Source organism: Gambusia affinis, linkage group LG06 (assembly GCF_019740435.1).
Source record: "Gambusia affinis linkage group LG06, SWU_Gaff_1.0, whole genome shotgun sequence".
Taxonomy (NCBI): Eukaryota; Metazoa; Chordata; class Actinopteri; order Cyprinodontiformes; family Poeciliidae; genus Gambusia; species Gambusia affinis.
The window spans coordinates 18,620,578-18,637,612 of NC_057873.1; the positions used below are offsets into that span (position 1 = coordinate 18,620,578).

Sequence of the window (17,035 nt, forward strand, 5' to 3'; positions counted from 1 at the left end):
TTTTCTTTGCTTAGTGCCAGGCCATTGGGCCTGTGAGACCTCTGTTACTCCTGGTTATTGTCTGTAATAACCAGAGAATATTATATTGCTTCATGTTATTAAAGCTAAAGTTTAATCAGGAATACCAAATAAAAAATTTTGAATAATGTCAACTTTGCATTAAAAGTTTCATGATTTAACAAACGACACTTTATGACAACAGTCATAAACATTCATGAAGACTTACTCATGTTTATGACAGGTGTTATGTCATGTTTATGACGGTGACATGACAGTCTTATTAACAACCCATCAAATGAAGTGCTACTTACATTTTTCAAAGCTGTAGACAGGCCTTCGCAGTTTTCTTTTGCTTAATGGTGGGGTTTCCTGTTTCTGTAGCCATGTTGTGGCGTGCCTTCCACTTGAGGATTAAACATTCAGATATTCTTTGCCTGCTGTTTTCTGCTGACTCATCCAGTGTATTGACAAATCCAGGTAAAACAAAACACCACAAATAAGAGTACTATTGAGCTAATAAGTGATAGAATCAACTTGGGAAATAACTGCTGGTGTATTATGGTCCAGGCTTTGGGAAATGTCAAAGAGGTGCTGAAAATAGCAAAGAGAAAACATTTTGGTAAGGACTAACGGTGCAGTAGTGACATGTTCATACATACTGTCCATCTTTGTTGCATTGTCTACACTCTAAATTTTCAAAGAAATAGGAAATGAAATCTTTCTTGCTGAAATCGTTCAAGTTTGAAAACCATAAGTTTGCATAACGACAAAAAGTGCTTTATACTTTAAGACCAAACCAGCCCTCTCCAGCACTAATGTCTACAACATTCTGTCATGTGCCCTTTTACACAGAAAGCTGTTTTTATTCTAGCGTGTCACACATCTGCTGTCAATAAACCCACCAAAACGGTTCTAATGTATTTTCATACGATCATGAGAAAAGGAAATAAAAACAGGAAGTGCAAAGACGCAAAGTCTAAAAGGAGAAGTGCCAGTTGAGGCTTTAGAAACAGGAAGTGTGCAGTGAACATGTATGGGCCAGTATGTTTTGAAAGATCTATTTTAATAACAGAAATAGATGTGAAACTGGCTGACGGGACTTTCTTTTCCTGCCCAACACCCAGAAGAAACACATCAGGCTATAAAAGGCTAAACACTGAAAAGACAGATGAGGTCCTAGGGCGGAATTGTTTGTAAATATATATATATATATATATATATATATATATGTTTGGAGGTGGGGGCAGAAGGGTATCAAGTCAAGGCCCAGGGATATTAAATAAATGTAATTATGTCAGTAACATTTTCCTATGATGTTCCATAGGTTACAAAATGTTATTCTACTGAGTTTCTATGCAGCATAGAAGATATATTTTTTATTAATGAAATTGGCCAGATATATTCATATCCAGCGACAAGCATGTCACGAGGTTAATTGAATTTGTTTTAATTTTTAAAATTAAATTCTGTTGGTGCTGTGATGGCGCAGGGGCAAAGCACAACCCACGCAATGAGGCCTTAGTCCTCGTGGCGGCGGTCGCAGGTTCGATTCCTGGCCTAACAACATTTGCTGCATGTCTTCCCCCTCTCTCATTACCCTCTGCATTGAGATGGAAATATTGGTGGTTGGGAAAAAGATAATGTGCAAACATTCATGCGAAGAATCTAAAAATGGATGCAATGTTTTGCTATTATTGGTCAACATTACAAAAACTCGATAAAGTCTAACACTATAATGTCTCACAAGTCAGAAAAACATTTTCATTTGAAATAAATAATGAAAATTTAGGAAGCAGGTCATGTATCTCAGCTTGATTAATGACAACCGTATCAGGTACCTATGCTCCACCGTTCTGTGAGCTTTGCTTTGGTGAACTAAGACCCATACCCACTGATGTGATGATGACAGATCGTCTGCAGATCAGGTGTTGAAATTAGCTGACCAACCACCGGTCCTCTTCATGCCACCACTTACCAATATTTGCACAATCGACATCAATTGTAAAAAACATAATACTGTAATAAACTGATTGTTCAGTTTGTGGGTTTTATGTTCCCTTCTTTGCTTGGGAAATTCTCGCGTGTTGTTTGGTTTTGATGTTGCTGATACACTTGTACATTATTTCTTCACTGCCGCCTAGTGGACTTGTTGTCATGTGGTTGCCACAGCAACAAATGTGTGAGCGCTGAGTATAGCTGATAGGAAGAGAGTAACAAGAAGAATTCATTGTAGCACTATGCAGCCACAGTAAGTTGTGAAAGTTCAAGAAGTGACAAAACTAATTGGACTAATATTCATAACAATAATTGAAAAGGATAAGATATCTCATGATGTATTTAACAAGCTATGGTTCCTACAGCGTAAAATTAGAGTAATTGTCCAATATAAAACTGAAATTTGTTTAGACCTAACGCATCTTGACAGAATAAACAAAAACAAAACTGTTTACAGATTTATTTCCACGGAGACACATGTTTTACATATGAAAACATTTACAATTTTCTCAGACTAAATATTATAGAAATCATACAAGAAATAAGGGCGCTATGACCATTATTTCTTATATGTGGGACGTATGACCATCACACATTACAATGGAAAGTATGGTTTTCTTTACACACTGAATAATAATGGCGCCTGCAGGTGCACGTCACTAGCTATAACAGCTAATATATTACTAATATATAGCATATTTCATTAATATATAGCTCTGGAAATAAATAAGAGTCAGTTTCTCTAATTCTACTTTTCAAATGTATTTGAGTAAAATGAGCATTGTTTTTTATTCTATTAACTACTGACAACAATTTAGGATGTATTTGCAAAAAATGAGATATGGTCAAAATAACATAAAAGATTCAACAATACTAATGTTTTAACTCAGGAAGAGTTCAGAAAACAATATTTGGTGGAATAACCATGAGGTTTTAAATGGGGTTCAGTGCAGTTGACTCTTAATTTTTTCCAGAGCCATCAATGGATATGACATCAAGCTTATCTTGGCAATGGGTTCAGAGTCAGTTTATCACAAAGGACTTTATGATTATGAGTCTAGTTAGCCTGATCAAAGTTTAACCCAAATTTCTGATTTACAAGACATAAACTCTTGGAAGAGTACAATAAAACTTGGTCTTGGTTATATAGTCTTTATAGCATCCGACCATTTATGACTCAGCAGCCTGACCAAAGACTCTAATTCAAGGAACAAATCTGGGTCTTTAGAGTCCACCAAAGTCTACAGATGTATTGTTTTGTGCTTTTCACAGTGCTTCCCTCATACTTTATTTCTTGGTTTTATTAAGTAAGGAAACCAAACTGAATCAACTTAAGTCAATAGCAACATGTACTGTCTCTTATAACTTCCTACTTTTACACATGTTGTTTTTGAGCATACCTATATGTGATTATTAATTCATCATCTTGCATGATACTTAAAAGCAAAACCACTCTAGTGAGACTTGAAATGTTCATACTTTATCATTAAAATGTCAGAATATTTACTGAGGCCTTGCTTTAAAGCACATCAAAATCGCCATAAAAGCTTGTTACTGTAAATGGGAGATTGTCATAAATCCCTCCAAGGATACCTTTAGTACCAAGGAGACCCACTAGTGAAAGTAAAATTTGAGAGAGGAAGAGTGGATCATCAGGAAAGGAGAAGTGGTGAACAGTCGACAGAGAGGGGGGGAAGTTTGGGGATTTTTACTCTGCCTTCACCCTCACACACTGCTCTACTCCTCCACCTCCTTCTTCCTCCTCCTCCATCTCCTGTGTCTGCTCTCTGTTGTGTTTGCGTCACACGAGTGGAGTTAGATTACAGCACAGGAGGAGGGGTGGACTGGAGCCTGTAGCTGAGGAATGTAACTAAGTGATAGAACATGGCTATAAAAGGATTGCACTTCCCCTCCGATACTCTGATGTCACAACACAAACATTTCCTCCTTCCTTCTCCTCCACTTCGCAGTTATTGACACTTCTGCCAGTTATCCATAATTTCTCTGGAGCCCACATGCAGCTCCTTTGACTTTCCTGATAAATAGGTCAGTATTTACTGTAAGAGAGGAATAGTTTTGTGTTTTGGGAAATCACATTGGCAATGGTCTATGTGTTGTGCCCACATTATTTGATACCCTGCTGTTAAAGCTATCATCAGGGACTCCAAAGCAACACAACATAAAATGATTATGATATGCCTGTTTTTGTTTTGTTATGTTTTGTCATGCAAGAATGTGCTTCATTTTTTTTTTCTTGTGAGTGTTTGGTATTGTGTGTACATTTTGTAGTCTGCTGTAAATGAATTGCCTTCAGGAGACAATACATTATTGCAATTCAAATTAAAAAAGGGTCTTTAAAAGACAAACAATTTATCAATGTTGTGTAATATCCAACTTCTTAAAGTATTTTTTTTACCAGATTTGTAGCCATTTTATTCATAGCACTTTGTCACATTCAGTTTATAATATGAATCTATCAAAAGTCTGAATTACATTAAAAGTTTCAGAGATTGTTCTGAAAAAAGTTGTTACATATTACATAGAAGTTCTTTCTGAATATTTGTTCCCTTTATAAACTGATAAGCCATCACAAAGATGAGACAACTAACAACTCATAAACTGTGTTTTCGGCAGTCACTCAAACTGCGTAGCAAATCATCAACAACTGTTTTATCAATCTGTCAGCAGCAAGAAATAATTTTTCTCAAGAATTTCTATTTGTACACCAAATAGGAAGCTACAATTCACTGCAGGGACACTGAATCCAAGAAAATTTGCACTCCCAAATCCTGACGTTAATCTTTTTACCTTTATCCGTTCCCCTCCCTTTAAAAGCTTTGACCCACTTACTTAGATGCCCAAACCTACCTCCTTGAAGTGACTCAACACTTGTCATTTCTCACTTTTTCCAGGTGCACAACATAATGCATTAAAACAGCATTGAAGTCAAACATCACAGGTTAATAACAAGTAATTTGATATGTCAGATTTGGTTAATACTGCCACCTATAATGACAGAGGATTTCTCTCTCCATTGGTAGTGTGTCACACATTAAAAAAAGTATCTCAAAAATACAGGATCATACCAAGTGAAATGTGTGTTAACAAACTGAGCGGTTTCTTAGTATTTTAGCGCGCTCTGACCTCTTCCATGTTATTCTTTTCCAGGAAAAATAGTGGTATTTTCCAATGACCTTGTTAGCGAGAGGTAAAGCTTACATAACGGACTCCGTCACACTCTGAATGGCTGACGATGTTTTAGAGCTAAAGGATTTCTCAACCATAATCCGCAGGTTGTGACAGACATGGTGGGGGGACGGGAGAAAGAGTATATACTAAGCAAACGATGCAAGTAGACAGACACACACACACACACACACACACACACACACCCGCGCACGCCTACACACACAGCTACAGACAAATACTTGGTTACTAGGTTCTAACTATCAACAGCAAAGCCTGAAAAAACTGCTGACTGAAAATCCCTTCTTTATCCAATGGGAGAAGAAAAAATGTTAATGCTTCACAACTTGGAAAATTTTCTGAGACTTATGTCTTATAAACCAGTTGTTCCTGTGATTGAATTCTTGGGACTCTGGTTTAAGATTAAAGTGTGTAAATTACCCGTCTGTTTGTTTCAAACTTAAACTTCAGCCTATTCAGACAACTCTGCCATGTAGTTTCATTGATAATGTTGTACTCCATATAGGGCCTGTCAGAGTCCATGTATTGTCTTTAGAATAGATCAAGTGACTTAGGGGAAAGACTGTTTTGACAGAAGCAGGTTTGTGGTTGATTATTAACAGTTTCTGTGTGGGAGTTACTAAATCTATGTTAAAAATCTATGCTGTGCAAGATGTAACATGGGGAAAAAAAGCTGAAGTCAATCAATAGCTAAAATACTATAAGCTGGAAAAAAAATCCATGTTGTTGTCAATAGTTTAACTTGAAGCACTTTGTAAAAAAAATGCTTCTTTTGACCAACTTGCTGTCACCAGGTTTCTGAAATGTCCAGCTTTGTGGAGCTTTCAGACATTTGCCCTTTTGTTCCACGGGGCGTTTAACCAGCCTAGTCCCGTGAACTGGCTGGTAAGTTAATGTTTGCGAACAAACAAACACATGCCTGCTTTTTTTTTTTTTTTCTTCATTCTGGCTTTGCTGTTTACACTATGTGGTCATTGTCCATCACCATGGCAACACATCCTGCTATGGCTCGAAAGGGGAACTGGGTTTAAAGACACAATGCGCATTTGTGGCTAAAGTTGAGGTGTACTCAGGGTCCAGTTTCAATAGGTTTCTTTGGAAAATCTGCATTCCTCAGGCATTTGTAATGCATAGACAATGAAAATAAATCAATTTCGGTTGTCTCTGCTGTGTTCTGAGCTCAGCAGATGGCATGATGCAGCTTGAGTAAGATATGTTTATAGCTTTAATTTAAACTGATGTTTTCGTTCTATTTACTAGCAAAAAGCAAAACAGCAACGTAGAAGCAAAGTAATTGCAAATGCAATAGCAACAAGAAAAAGTGTGGTAAATAAAAAAAACTAATAGAATCATGAAAAGATAATTAGAATGCATTGCACAACATGCTGTGTGCTTTCTCTGTATTGTTTGTATGTATCTGTTCAACCTTGGTTACAGATGTGAAAAGTTGTAAGTTACGACAAAAAGAAAAGTTAAATATTATGAGTGCTTTTGTCTTACTTTTTTGCAAAGCACATTTACCTCTTCATAGCCTGATTGTTGGGCAAAACCACTACATGTTTAAATATTTTTTCAGTTTTCATGTAATAATATAATTATGTAGTGTTTGGGCCAGTCTCATGAATGCATGTATGCGGATCTAAACCATTCCACTTCAGTTTGCTTGGATGTTTAGGGTCATTGTCCAGCTGGAAGGAAAACCTGTGCTCTAATTTCAAGTCATTTGCATGTTCTAATAGGTTTTCTTCCTGAGTTGCTCTGTATTTAACTCATTCTGTGTCTATATCAGTTTTAATCAGTTTCCCTGTTACTCCTGAGAAAAGGATCCCAGCAGCCCACCACCATGTTTCAGATCAGGGTTGATGTGTTCAGGGTGACACAGAAAATTGCATGTGGGACAAAATGTTCAGATTTTCTCCTTATTAGCTAAAGCATGATTGCTGTGTTTCCATTGCTGCTAACTGCAAACTGTAAAAGTGACTTTGTGGTTTTCTTTGAATGACGGCCTTCTTGTTGACATGTTATTCTACATGGCAGATTCGTGGAGATAGGTTCTCTCACCTGAGATGTGGATCTAAGCAGCTCTTCCAGACCAACCATGGACCTCTTTACTTTTTTTCTGATTACTGCTCTCTTTGTCCAGCTTGTTAGTTTTGGTGGTTGGGAGGTCTGGGTGTGTTTGGTACTGTCAAATTATCCATTTTCAGATTTTAACAGTGCTCTGAAAGATGTTTGAAAATTAGGGACATTGATGTATAGCTTACTCTGCTTTAAAGGTCACCAGGTCTTTATCTCTAACCCTGATGTTGTTCTTTTACTAATGTTTTCTAACAAATCTGAGTCTGTTGCATTTGTACAAACATTAATTTATACACAAGTTGTCTCTATTAATTCCATGCAACTTATCAGAATAAAAGGTGCTGAATATAAATACAACTCAGATTTCTAAAATTTTAGCTATGAAATTTTTTGAAAAAAAAAAAAACAAAACAAAACAAAACTATTTCCTTCTTTTTGAAAACATAAACTCTTTTGATGTTCTATGTCTAAAATCCAAACAAACAATCCTCGATAGAAGATTGCATTAACAACATAATAAAATAGGAAATAGTTCAAGGTTTTAAATAATAATAACATGCCATGGCAAGATCTGTGGCAAAGAAGTTTCCACATACATAATTTATCTGCCCACAATGTAACATGCAAAGGTTGTTTTCAAATTTCTGTCAAAGATCACATGAGAGGGTTATGTGTGCATACAATACAAAGGCTAATGTCGCACACAGTGATTTCTAAATCCAACACAGAAAATCTCAGACAAATTCAAGCATGGTGGATTAGCCAATGTTCCATAGTCTTTTTAGTGGCAAGTTTTTTAAAGCCTTTCTTTCATTCCATCAGCTGCCCGAGCGCTGAGAGGGTGGTGGCTTGTTTGTTGCACAACACATCGTCTCAGGGAATTTAAAGTGGAAGTTGCAACAGGGTACTTTTGTGAACTTCTGCTTGTCGTCTTGCACAATCTCTAGAACCCTTAGCTCGGAAAACATAGATCAATCAAGGCTGGAAATGATAGCAGCTGACTTGCTTCCTGGGAAACGGCATGTTGTGTAATTCCGTTGCTTTCCCTGTTTCATGTTTGCAGTATTTAACTAAGTTTTAGGACATTTCTAAGTATTGAAAGAGATGGGTGTATTTCACTGCTGCAGTTTACAAAGTGAGTCGTTCTGGTAAATCAGCTTTACGTGCAGTTTAGGAATGTCTTCTGTTTCCTGAATAATTTGAGTGAAAATGAGGCAGAAAAAAAGAACAGTTTCTGGTGTCAGCCACATGAGTGGAGGGGTGGTTACTGCTATTGTTTTTAGTTGTTTTTCTTGGCAAGCGCAATCAGTGTTGCACAACGACTAAATCTGAATAAAAATGTCAGCAAATAAAGATGTTTTGTAATTTACATATAAGGTCAGTTTCCTGGTGAGAGCCAGTGAAATCTGAGTGTTTGTATCTCATGCAACTTAAAAATCTTGCACTTTTTTATGAATTTTGAGAAAGTAAATTATGATAGTAATAAAAGGTTTTGAAATGTCTTATGGAAATATTAAAAAATATATATTTCAACTGGCAAATCTGTCAAATAATCATATCCCAAACTACCATGAAATAATTCATATAAGTGAGCCTCATGGAGAAAGTAAAAGCACAGGCACCTAGGGACATGCATAATGCTGAAGTTCTCTTGCGTGACCAGTTCATAGAATATGTCCTTGATGGTGCGCTCCGTCGTGCGCTAAAACAGTACGTTCGTCTGAAACCGGCAGCAACACTGCTTGATGTCAGAGGTGAGGCAATGAGGGCCCTTTATATACAGACAGCGCCACAACCAATTAAAGTCAGGCACTTGTGTGGCGCGTTCAGAGCCCACAGGACATACTGCCACATAAGAAATGAATTTTGACAAACAAACAAACAAACAAAAAAAAGATTTCTTGAAAGGAAAATATTCAGATTTTTCTTGGAAACAGTTTGGATAATATATTTTTAACTATAAAAACCCATGTTTATTGCGAACAATAGAATATGGCAGCCAAAACATAAAACCCTCTAAAGAGATATCCGTTCCTTTAGAAGATTTAGGTTTTTTCGTAGTGGTGTGTTTATGGTTGACAAAGACGCCTAATGGAACTGATCCAAAATAATTAATATGCTTTCCTTCAGTTTGTCTAAATTTACAATATGTTTTAGGTTTATTTATTTATTTATTTTTTTGTTGTTGTTGTTGTGATGTGCAGAAAACCCAAAATGTAAAGTCCATTGAAAGTCAACAAAACGTTTTTATATACTTAGGAATTTATTGTTTGCTTTTCAGGCAATTAAAAATATAATATTTTCTTTTTCTGTTTTTTTTTTTTCTCTCACATTGCTATTTCACAGAGTTGGAAATATCTCTCCATAAATAAAAGTAAAAAACACATAGTTTCTTTTTTTTAAAACATGAATAAATATAATAAATACATTAGTTTAAGTTAACAACAAGAGCCAACCAATAACCAAATGGAATACTGTGGTGTTCCCTGAACCAGGCTGTCAACAAACAGGGGAAAAAAAAAAAAAAAACTATAGATGGTGTGCAATTAACAAAGGAGCAAATAAAACAGAATGTTTTACAGAATCAAACACCATAAAAGCGTGTCAGGATACAAATATTCAGTTCTAAACTCAACAATCTATTAGCATACTTTGATCCTTCAGCATTCTGCAATATTTACTTGCACCCCAAGTTTCGAAAAAGAAACTCAAACATTCTTACATGCATTCTTGTACAGTCACTCATTTTCCATACACACGGAGCAGAATTACAAATGAAGCTTTGGTTGAATGCTACTGGGACATTTCCCCCATTTGAATTAGCTGTAAAGTGCATACAATAGACACGTCAGGTCTTGCTGATTAAGGCTACTGAATCAAACATACTGCTTGTGGCACAGAGGATGGAGAAGTCTTTTAAGGCACAGGCATCATTGATTATCGCTAAAAGATAAGCCATTTTTTTTTAATTACCACTGATTTGCAGTGAGCCAAAGTATGTGCTGGTAAGGTCAAGACCTGCAGAGGAGGTAATTCTCTTGGAAGACCACTTACAAAGGTCTAATAGGCTAAGCCATATTTCTGAGTATAAAAATAAAGTCTGATAACATTCGAATTCTAAAATCATCTTAGCATGTGTAGTTTGTAAAAGATAAGTTACATTTCTACAAGTGTTATTAAGTTGTCTTGTTCTGAAGAGTTTCAAAAATAGTCAGGAAATAGAAAGGCTACGTAAGTGTCACAGTTCTTTCTCTGTAGATTGTGTTGTCCGATTTTATCTTTAGTCAGACAGGGACAAACGCTCAAACACAGTCAGCCTCTTGGTGGCCGACCCGTCGAAAGTTGGAGATTCAGTCCCACTGGAGCTGCTGCTGCTGTAGCTGTCCTCCAAGGAGTCCTCGGAGGAGAAACGCTGCAGTCCAGTGGGCCTGGTGAAGCCCCCGGTGCTGCCAACACCAGGATACAGCAAGCCACCATCCTGGTCCACTATGTTGGGGAAGGCTCTAGATTTATTGTTGGAATAGTTATTTCCGTGGTTGCACACGCAGCGCGCAGGCTTTGGCTCCAGGATGAGAGGAATGTCTCCGGTGCTGGTGCGGGTCTGGTGGCTGCCAAACTGGAATGCTGATGTCTCCCTTTGCATAGAGTCTCCAAACACGGGGGAGAGGAGATCTGCAGGAGGAGGGGAAACTGACGGAGCACGGGTGAATCCCAGGTTGGGATCATTGAAGAGTGAAGAGAATGACGGAGGAGAGGAACTGCGGGATGGACCCATGAAGCCAGCAAAGCTGACACTCTGGCGTAGCTGGTGACGTGGGTTGTGGCTGCCAGATGCAGAGTGATTTTGCTGCTGCTGGAATTTGGCAGACGGTAAAGGACCACCACTGATTTTCTCCTCATGGATGAAGTGGCAACGTGAGCCATACGGACAGTACCCAAAGTTGTAGAAGGTTCTGCAGGGCTCGGTTTTATACTTTGGGTGGCGGTACATTCCCCTCAGTTCGGCTTCACCATGAGCAAACTGACACTTGCTGCCATACTTGCAAGTGCCGCTCTCCTGGTAGCCACGACACAACTCAGTCTTGTAACGGTTAGAGGAAAGCATTGGTGGCACCTGGGCTTGGAGGTTGGATGAGGGAGGAAACCCTGGTGGGGGGGCCACTGTAGTAGCAGGGCTTTGGGGGAAAGGCTCCAGGCCTTTCAGGTGTCCGATTGAGGGAAGCAGGGAGCTGCTGGGCTCGGTCAGACTCATGGAGCGGTCAGGCCGGAAAGATAGCTGTTTTTTGTTGGAAACCAGTGCCTGACTCCAGATGTTCGATGACCAGATAGAGCTGCCATTGTCATCATCGTTAACATGCTCCGAGCTCGAGCTTAGGCATGAGGAAGCAGGATGGGAGGAGGGAGAGAAGAATGAGGCCGATCGGTTCAGTCGGTTTTGCCCTGGGTTCTTAAGCTGTACGAAGAGCGGGTCTTCATTCAGGGCCAAGTTTGGAAAGTTCTGTAATAGATAATTTAAACAGTTACCACAAAGCATACAGACAATCTGTGAGGCAATACAAAATGTGTCAAATGAGTAAAAAAAAAAAAAAAAACACTTATAGATGTACTTTTTAAACTCCATAAAGTTTACCAAAAAATAAATAAAAAGTAAAAAAAACTCACAAAAATTGTATTTTTACTCACTTTTGCCAAAATGTCGTCAAGCATATCGGACATGCTGTATCCCTTTGACTGCAGCAACAGGACTGAGCTCTGCTCCTTGGTTCAGTATTAACTGCCTGCGTGTAGACTTGTGTTAACCCTGGTCTTTCTTTGCTCCTATATTGAGTGAGATGCTCCTCCCTCTCTCTGGGAGGGGTTTCCACAGGCCATGTTCCCGGATGATCCTCTTTCTGACAACCCTTTCTCCTCCCCGTCCAGAAAAACAGAAAAAAAAACAAAAAAACAAAAAAAAAAAAAGAGAGAGAAAAGACAGAGGAGTACTGAGTATTTTTAGCCAGCTGTGTGAAATGTTTCAGTTTCGTAGGCATGTGAAGCCGAAGTGGCTTATTTACATAGCTCTCGAAGATACTCTGCTTTAGGGCACAGAGCAAACCAAATGTGCTTATTCTCTCACGCACAAAGTTCCTGAAGGAAGATAAATCCCTCCCAACTCTGTGAGACATTTAGAAATCTGAAGCATTCAAGCTTCAAGAAAATGCCAAAACAATTGAGATTGAGTCTTTCTGCATACATAAACCTAATTATATGTTTACAGTATTTGACCTCTTTCTAGTGACTAATACTACACTGTCGGGAAGTGTGGTAAATGATCACACAATGTATAGTTTCTAAGAGTTGTCTCATAGAGAGCAGAATGTATTACTGTACATTTGCGTTTACCAGAACATGCCCCCTCCACTGTCTTCTGGTTTCGGCGATGATTACATTAGAGCCGCAAATAAAGGTACAGACCAAAAAAAAAACAAAAAAAAAAAACAAAAAAAAAAAACCAGAGAGTAAAATCTAATCAGAGAATTTTTGAACACTGGTGGCTAGGGATATTTACATTTTAAACCAATTAGTGCTGTTGTAAGCTTTTTTTTTTATTACTGGGTTTGTTACATAAAGTAAATGACTTAGTTTTAGAATCAAATTAAACACAATAAAAAAATAACATATTAATCAATTTTTCTCCAGCGTTCTTGAGAAACCGACAAAAATCCTTTTGTTGACATAAGAGACCTTCAGTCGTTTACACAGAAAATGTCTCACGTTGAAGCTCATGTTCCAGAGTGGAAACATGTCAGTCTTTGGGTTTATATGTGACAAAACAGTTAATGTATTTACCACAAACAATATGCTTTCAGATGTTTTTTAAAATGTCAGTTTTACTCTACTTTGCGCAGTAAAGCTAAAATTATTTTCACCCCTTTATTTTTTACTCTAGGATTAATTTTGTGTCTCTTAGGAAATGAGAGAGAGATCTCTCTCAAAAAATAAGACAATTTAAAAGGTGAATCAGGATTTTTTTTTTTTTAGGAAAAAAAAGGTTTTTGTCTATGCTTCATTGAGTATTAGTAGGTCATTTCAATTCATATACCTCTCAAATATCAATGGAAAATAAACAAATCTTTGCATGCCTCCACTGACTGTCATGTTCAAGGCTTAGTTCTGGTTGATTCCAGATAAATAAAATGGCTTCAAGTTAGAAGAAACATGCTACTAAAATTAAAATACCACTTCAAGCCAAAATTTAACAAGAGGGTGAATAATTTTAGGCTGTACACTACATTTATCTGATGCTGACATAAAATGTTGTTTGCACTTTTACACAACTGTTATGAATACACATACACATTGTCACTTTTTTTTTAAAGTCTCCCAAAGTTATTTATCAGGTAATTCTTAAATAAAATGGAAATCCCAGGCTGACAGTTTTGTCATTAGTTCTGCTACAGTACTGGAGTCATCAAGGTCACAACTACAGCTGTGACAGGGCACATAAAATCTAAATAGATCACATACAATAACTTTAAATGCAGCTGTCAGTTTCCTTCAATTTTACTAATTTCATATCAGATAATTAAAACATGTTTTTTTTCTCTCTCTGCACTGCTGCTGCTCTTGCATGTGTCACCCACTTGCATGAGTCATCCTGAATCCTGGCAGTGACGGCACGTAAATTCGAAGCGATGTTGTGTAAGTGTGTAAGTCACCGATAATGGTAAAATGGTAGAAACATTGTCAGTGTGATAATGCAGCCAGATGAATGTACGTATCTTATTAGTGAAACCAGTTTTTACTCTACTTTTTATCTTTAACGCCTATCCGTGTTGTAGTTATTGTCAGATGCCATCAAAGTGACCCCCGGTTTGACAAGAAGTGAGGAATTATGGGATAGAAGTTTAGCTAACAGCTACTTAAATAGAGAACCAAAAGAAACAATTTTCATATAACTGGAAAAAAATAACCTGGGAGCAAATGTATTTTTATACAACATAATGTTTGTATGATGTCCTGTTTATGGGTTTGATAACAAACTGAGTTAGTACCAAAGTTTGTACTGAACCCTGATTTTCTGCGTCTTTGAACTCCCAGGGTCTAATCACAGCACTTTGTTCAAACACAACTATTTTGTTATATCTTAATTTTTTCAACTGATCAACAGTTTATGGGCTAGTAACTGAATGGAAAATTAAATAAATGAAACGACCTCACATGCTCTTTACCTTAACATGATGATGCACTGACATCATGGCCGCGACCAGACTAGCTTCTCATGTTCAGCTAATAATATCTTCGGCCAGATATAAATAATGTTGTTTATTATAAGCTTGACGGATTATATGAGCCTGTCAACAGTGTGTGGAAAAATCTGACCCCTTCTTCAGAAACATTCCCCCCTCACCAGGCCAGGAAATTGGCAGGGATACTTAGGAAGCAAAATTACATTCATATGTGTGTACGTGTGTTTACATGTTGGTGTGGTTACTTTGATCTGCTTGGTTTTGCTACGTCTTTTGGTGCAGTTGCAGGGAGTAGCTCTAAAATAGGGAGTGGCACTCACATAGCCTACGAGGAGCAATGTAAGCTTAAGAGAGTCTTCTTGGTGACGGTGACTTGCAAGTTGCTCAGTGTGAGGTTTTTCTTTCCTTGGTGACTAAGTGACTGGCCTCTCAATTTCCAAGTTTTCCACAGGCCTTTTTCTTGGATGAAAAAGCCCTGAGAGCTACATGTAAATTATGTAGATCTCAGTTTCTACACAACAAAGTCTTGTAACAGGTCAGGGCATGATGACAGGCGTGAGCTGGTCTGTAAAAGAGTGCAATTGGAGAAATGACATACAATGCAATCCTGTTACTTATCTGTGATTGTTTTTTATTCATTTTATTTTTATTATTCTCAGCCAGAAGCTTAATATTTATTTAGATCCAACACTAAACTTTAAAACTTTAAAATACGAAAGTATTTTTTTTCTATTACTTTCTTTTCCGCTGTTGATCGAATGAAACAAAAATAATGCAGGTTTTGAAAGTAAAACTGAAAATAAATGTACATATCTATTTACCCTCAAACATAAAGGAATAAGAAAAAATATCGCCATCTGATGTCTAGACTTCCTAATAGGGTCTCAAAAAGTACCCAAGTTTCATGGACATTTATCAGTGTACTCTGACTGTGCACATTGATAAAACAAGATGGGTGAATCATTAACCAAAAGGCCTTTGTTCAGCCTTGTTGATCACGTAGTACCTGCTCTTACACAGAATTGACTCAAGTGCCTAAAAATCTGTGGTTAAAAATATACCAGACACGTCCAACACTATTTGAACGTATCTCTGGTTAGATCATCCCAAAACGCTTACAAAGCAAAGTCCAGGTAGCCAGATTACATATCCTGTTATTTAAACTTTGGCCTAGGTCTGAGCTCTTTTCACTTCTGGTAAGTGGTGCAACACATTTTTCATTTACCAGCAGCAGCTGATATATTATACAGAAAGCTTTGATACCATCTCCCACATCTTATTACTGCCATTTGTTTTCGGACCCAGCAATGGGAAGTGGAAAAATGTTAAAAGGTAGCTACTTCTGCTTAAATGCTTGAAAAAAAAACAACCCAAAAAACCTGCAGTTCTATGCATGGCAGATTGATCAGATTGATCTTGCATTCATACGTGCGCATGTGTGTTATTATGAAAACAATAAATCAAACTGCGTATATATTGTACATCCAAATAAATAAATAAATTATGATACTGTGAGACTAAGGATTTTATCCTAGTAAATTGATTTCAAATGATTCTACATGGCCTAGACAATCACAACAGACTATTTGCTTTCCTTTTGTATTGAACATATGATGTGATGACTTTGGAATTTATTCTATTTCAAGTTTGATAACATAACATTCATGTCAAAAGATTTATGTAATCTGTAAAATTTCCATGTGGAAAGAATATTTCCTAGTTAATTAAAAATAAAGAAAACGTAGCTCCTGAACATGCATAATATTCAACAATTAAACTGCCCTGAATGTTGGTGTCATTGTTGTAATTAAAGAGCCTTATTCTCTATGACATACCTACTTCTTGGCTGAATGAAAACAAAATCTAAATCTGCTGGAGTCGTAGATAACTTTAACTGTTAGCATGTCACATCTCAAATCCAATTAGAAAGATAGAATTTGTGACAAATCTAAAATTAAACTCTGAACTACATTGGAATATTTTCATCCTGAGACTTTTGTACAAACCCTTAAGTGCACCTGTATGAGGGGAACTCTGGGAAACTTTTTAAGACTCTGACTCATTACTAGGTCCAAACTGCCAAGTCACCATCACAAGGCTCTCGATGACAGGCAGGTTTAGTCAACATTGAAGAAGACACTCAACAGCCCTGGAGGTTTCCTTTCTTGCCTAAACAAAATTTATGCTGCTGCTCATTTTACTGAGCTATAGTTCAAACATTGTTTTTGTTTTTTTGTTGTTGTCGTATTTATGCTATCACATACTTACAATCCACATCAAGTTATGCAGTTTTTACACTCACTGACAGTGTTAAAGTCGACCTTTCAGGTTTCTTTTGCTTTTCCAACTCCTTGAAAACTCTCCCCGAAAGACCTTGATAAATACAGTTTGGCCAGCCTGTGTCTACATTAACTAATACTCGGCAAATATTTAACCATACTCTACACAGCGTTGCTATGGTGATATGCCAAACACTGAACCACTAAATGAGCACGGGCTAAACAGTCACTTAGCAACTGTTGTGC

General features: G+C 37.3%; 1 protein-coding gene across 1 annotated transcript; it reads right to left on the reverse strand.

Moving 5' to 3' along the window:
* Positions 1 to 9,525: 9,525 nt before the first annotated feature.
* On the reverse strand, positions 9,526 to 12,111 carry zgc:162730 (uncharacterized protein LOC564559 homolog). The gene is made up of 2 exons (XM_044118563.1): positions 11,965 to 12,111; positions 9,526 to 11,779 (listed from the first exon to the last, which is right to left on the reverse strand). The coding sequence occupies exons 1-2, from the start codon at positions 11,995 to 11,997 to the stop codon at positions 10,562 to 10,564; spliced, it is 1,251 nt and encodes a 416-aa protein (XP_043974498.1). The 5' UTR covers positions 11,998 to 12,111; the 3' UTR covers positions 9,526 to 10,561.
* Between the last annotated feature and the right edge of the window lie 4,924 nt (positions 12,112 to 17,035).

Bases quoted from the DNA above. Each gene is read 5' to 3' on its own strand.
- zgc:162730 (XM_044118563.1), bottom strand. From the start codon at position 11,997: ATGTCCGATATGCTTGACGACATTTTGGCAAAA. The intron at 11,780-11,964 runs GTGAGTAAAAAT...TATCTATTACAG, and splicing joins TTGACGACATTTTGGCAAAA to AACTTTCCAAACTTGGCCCT.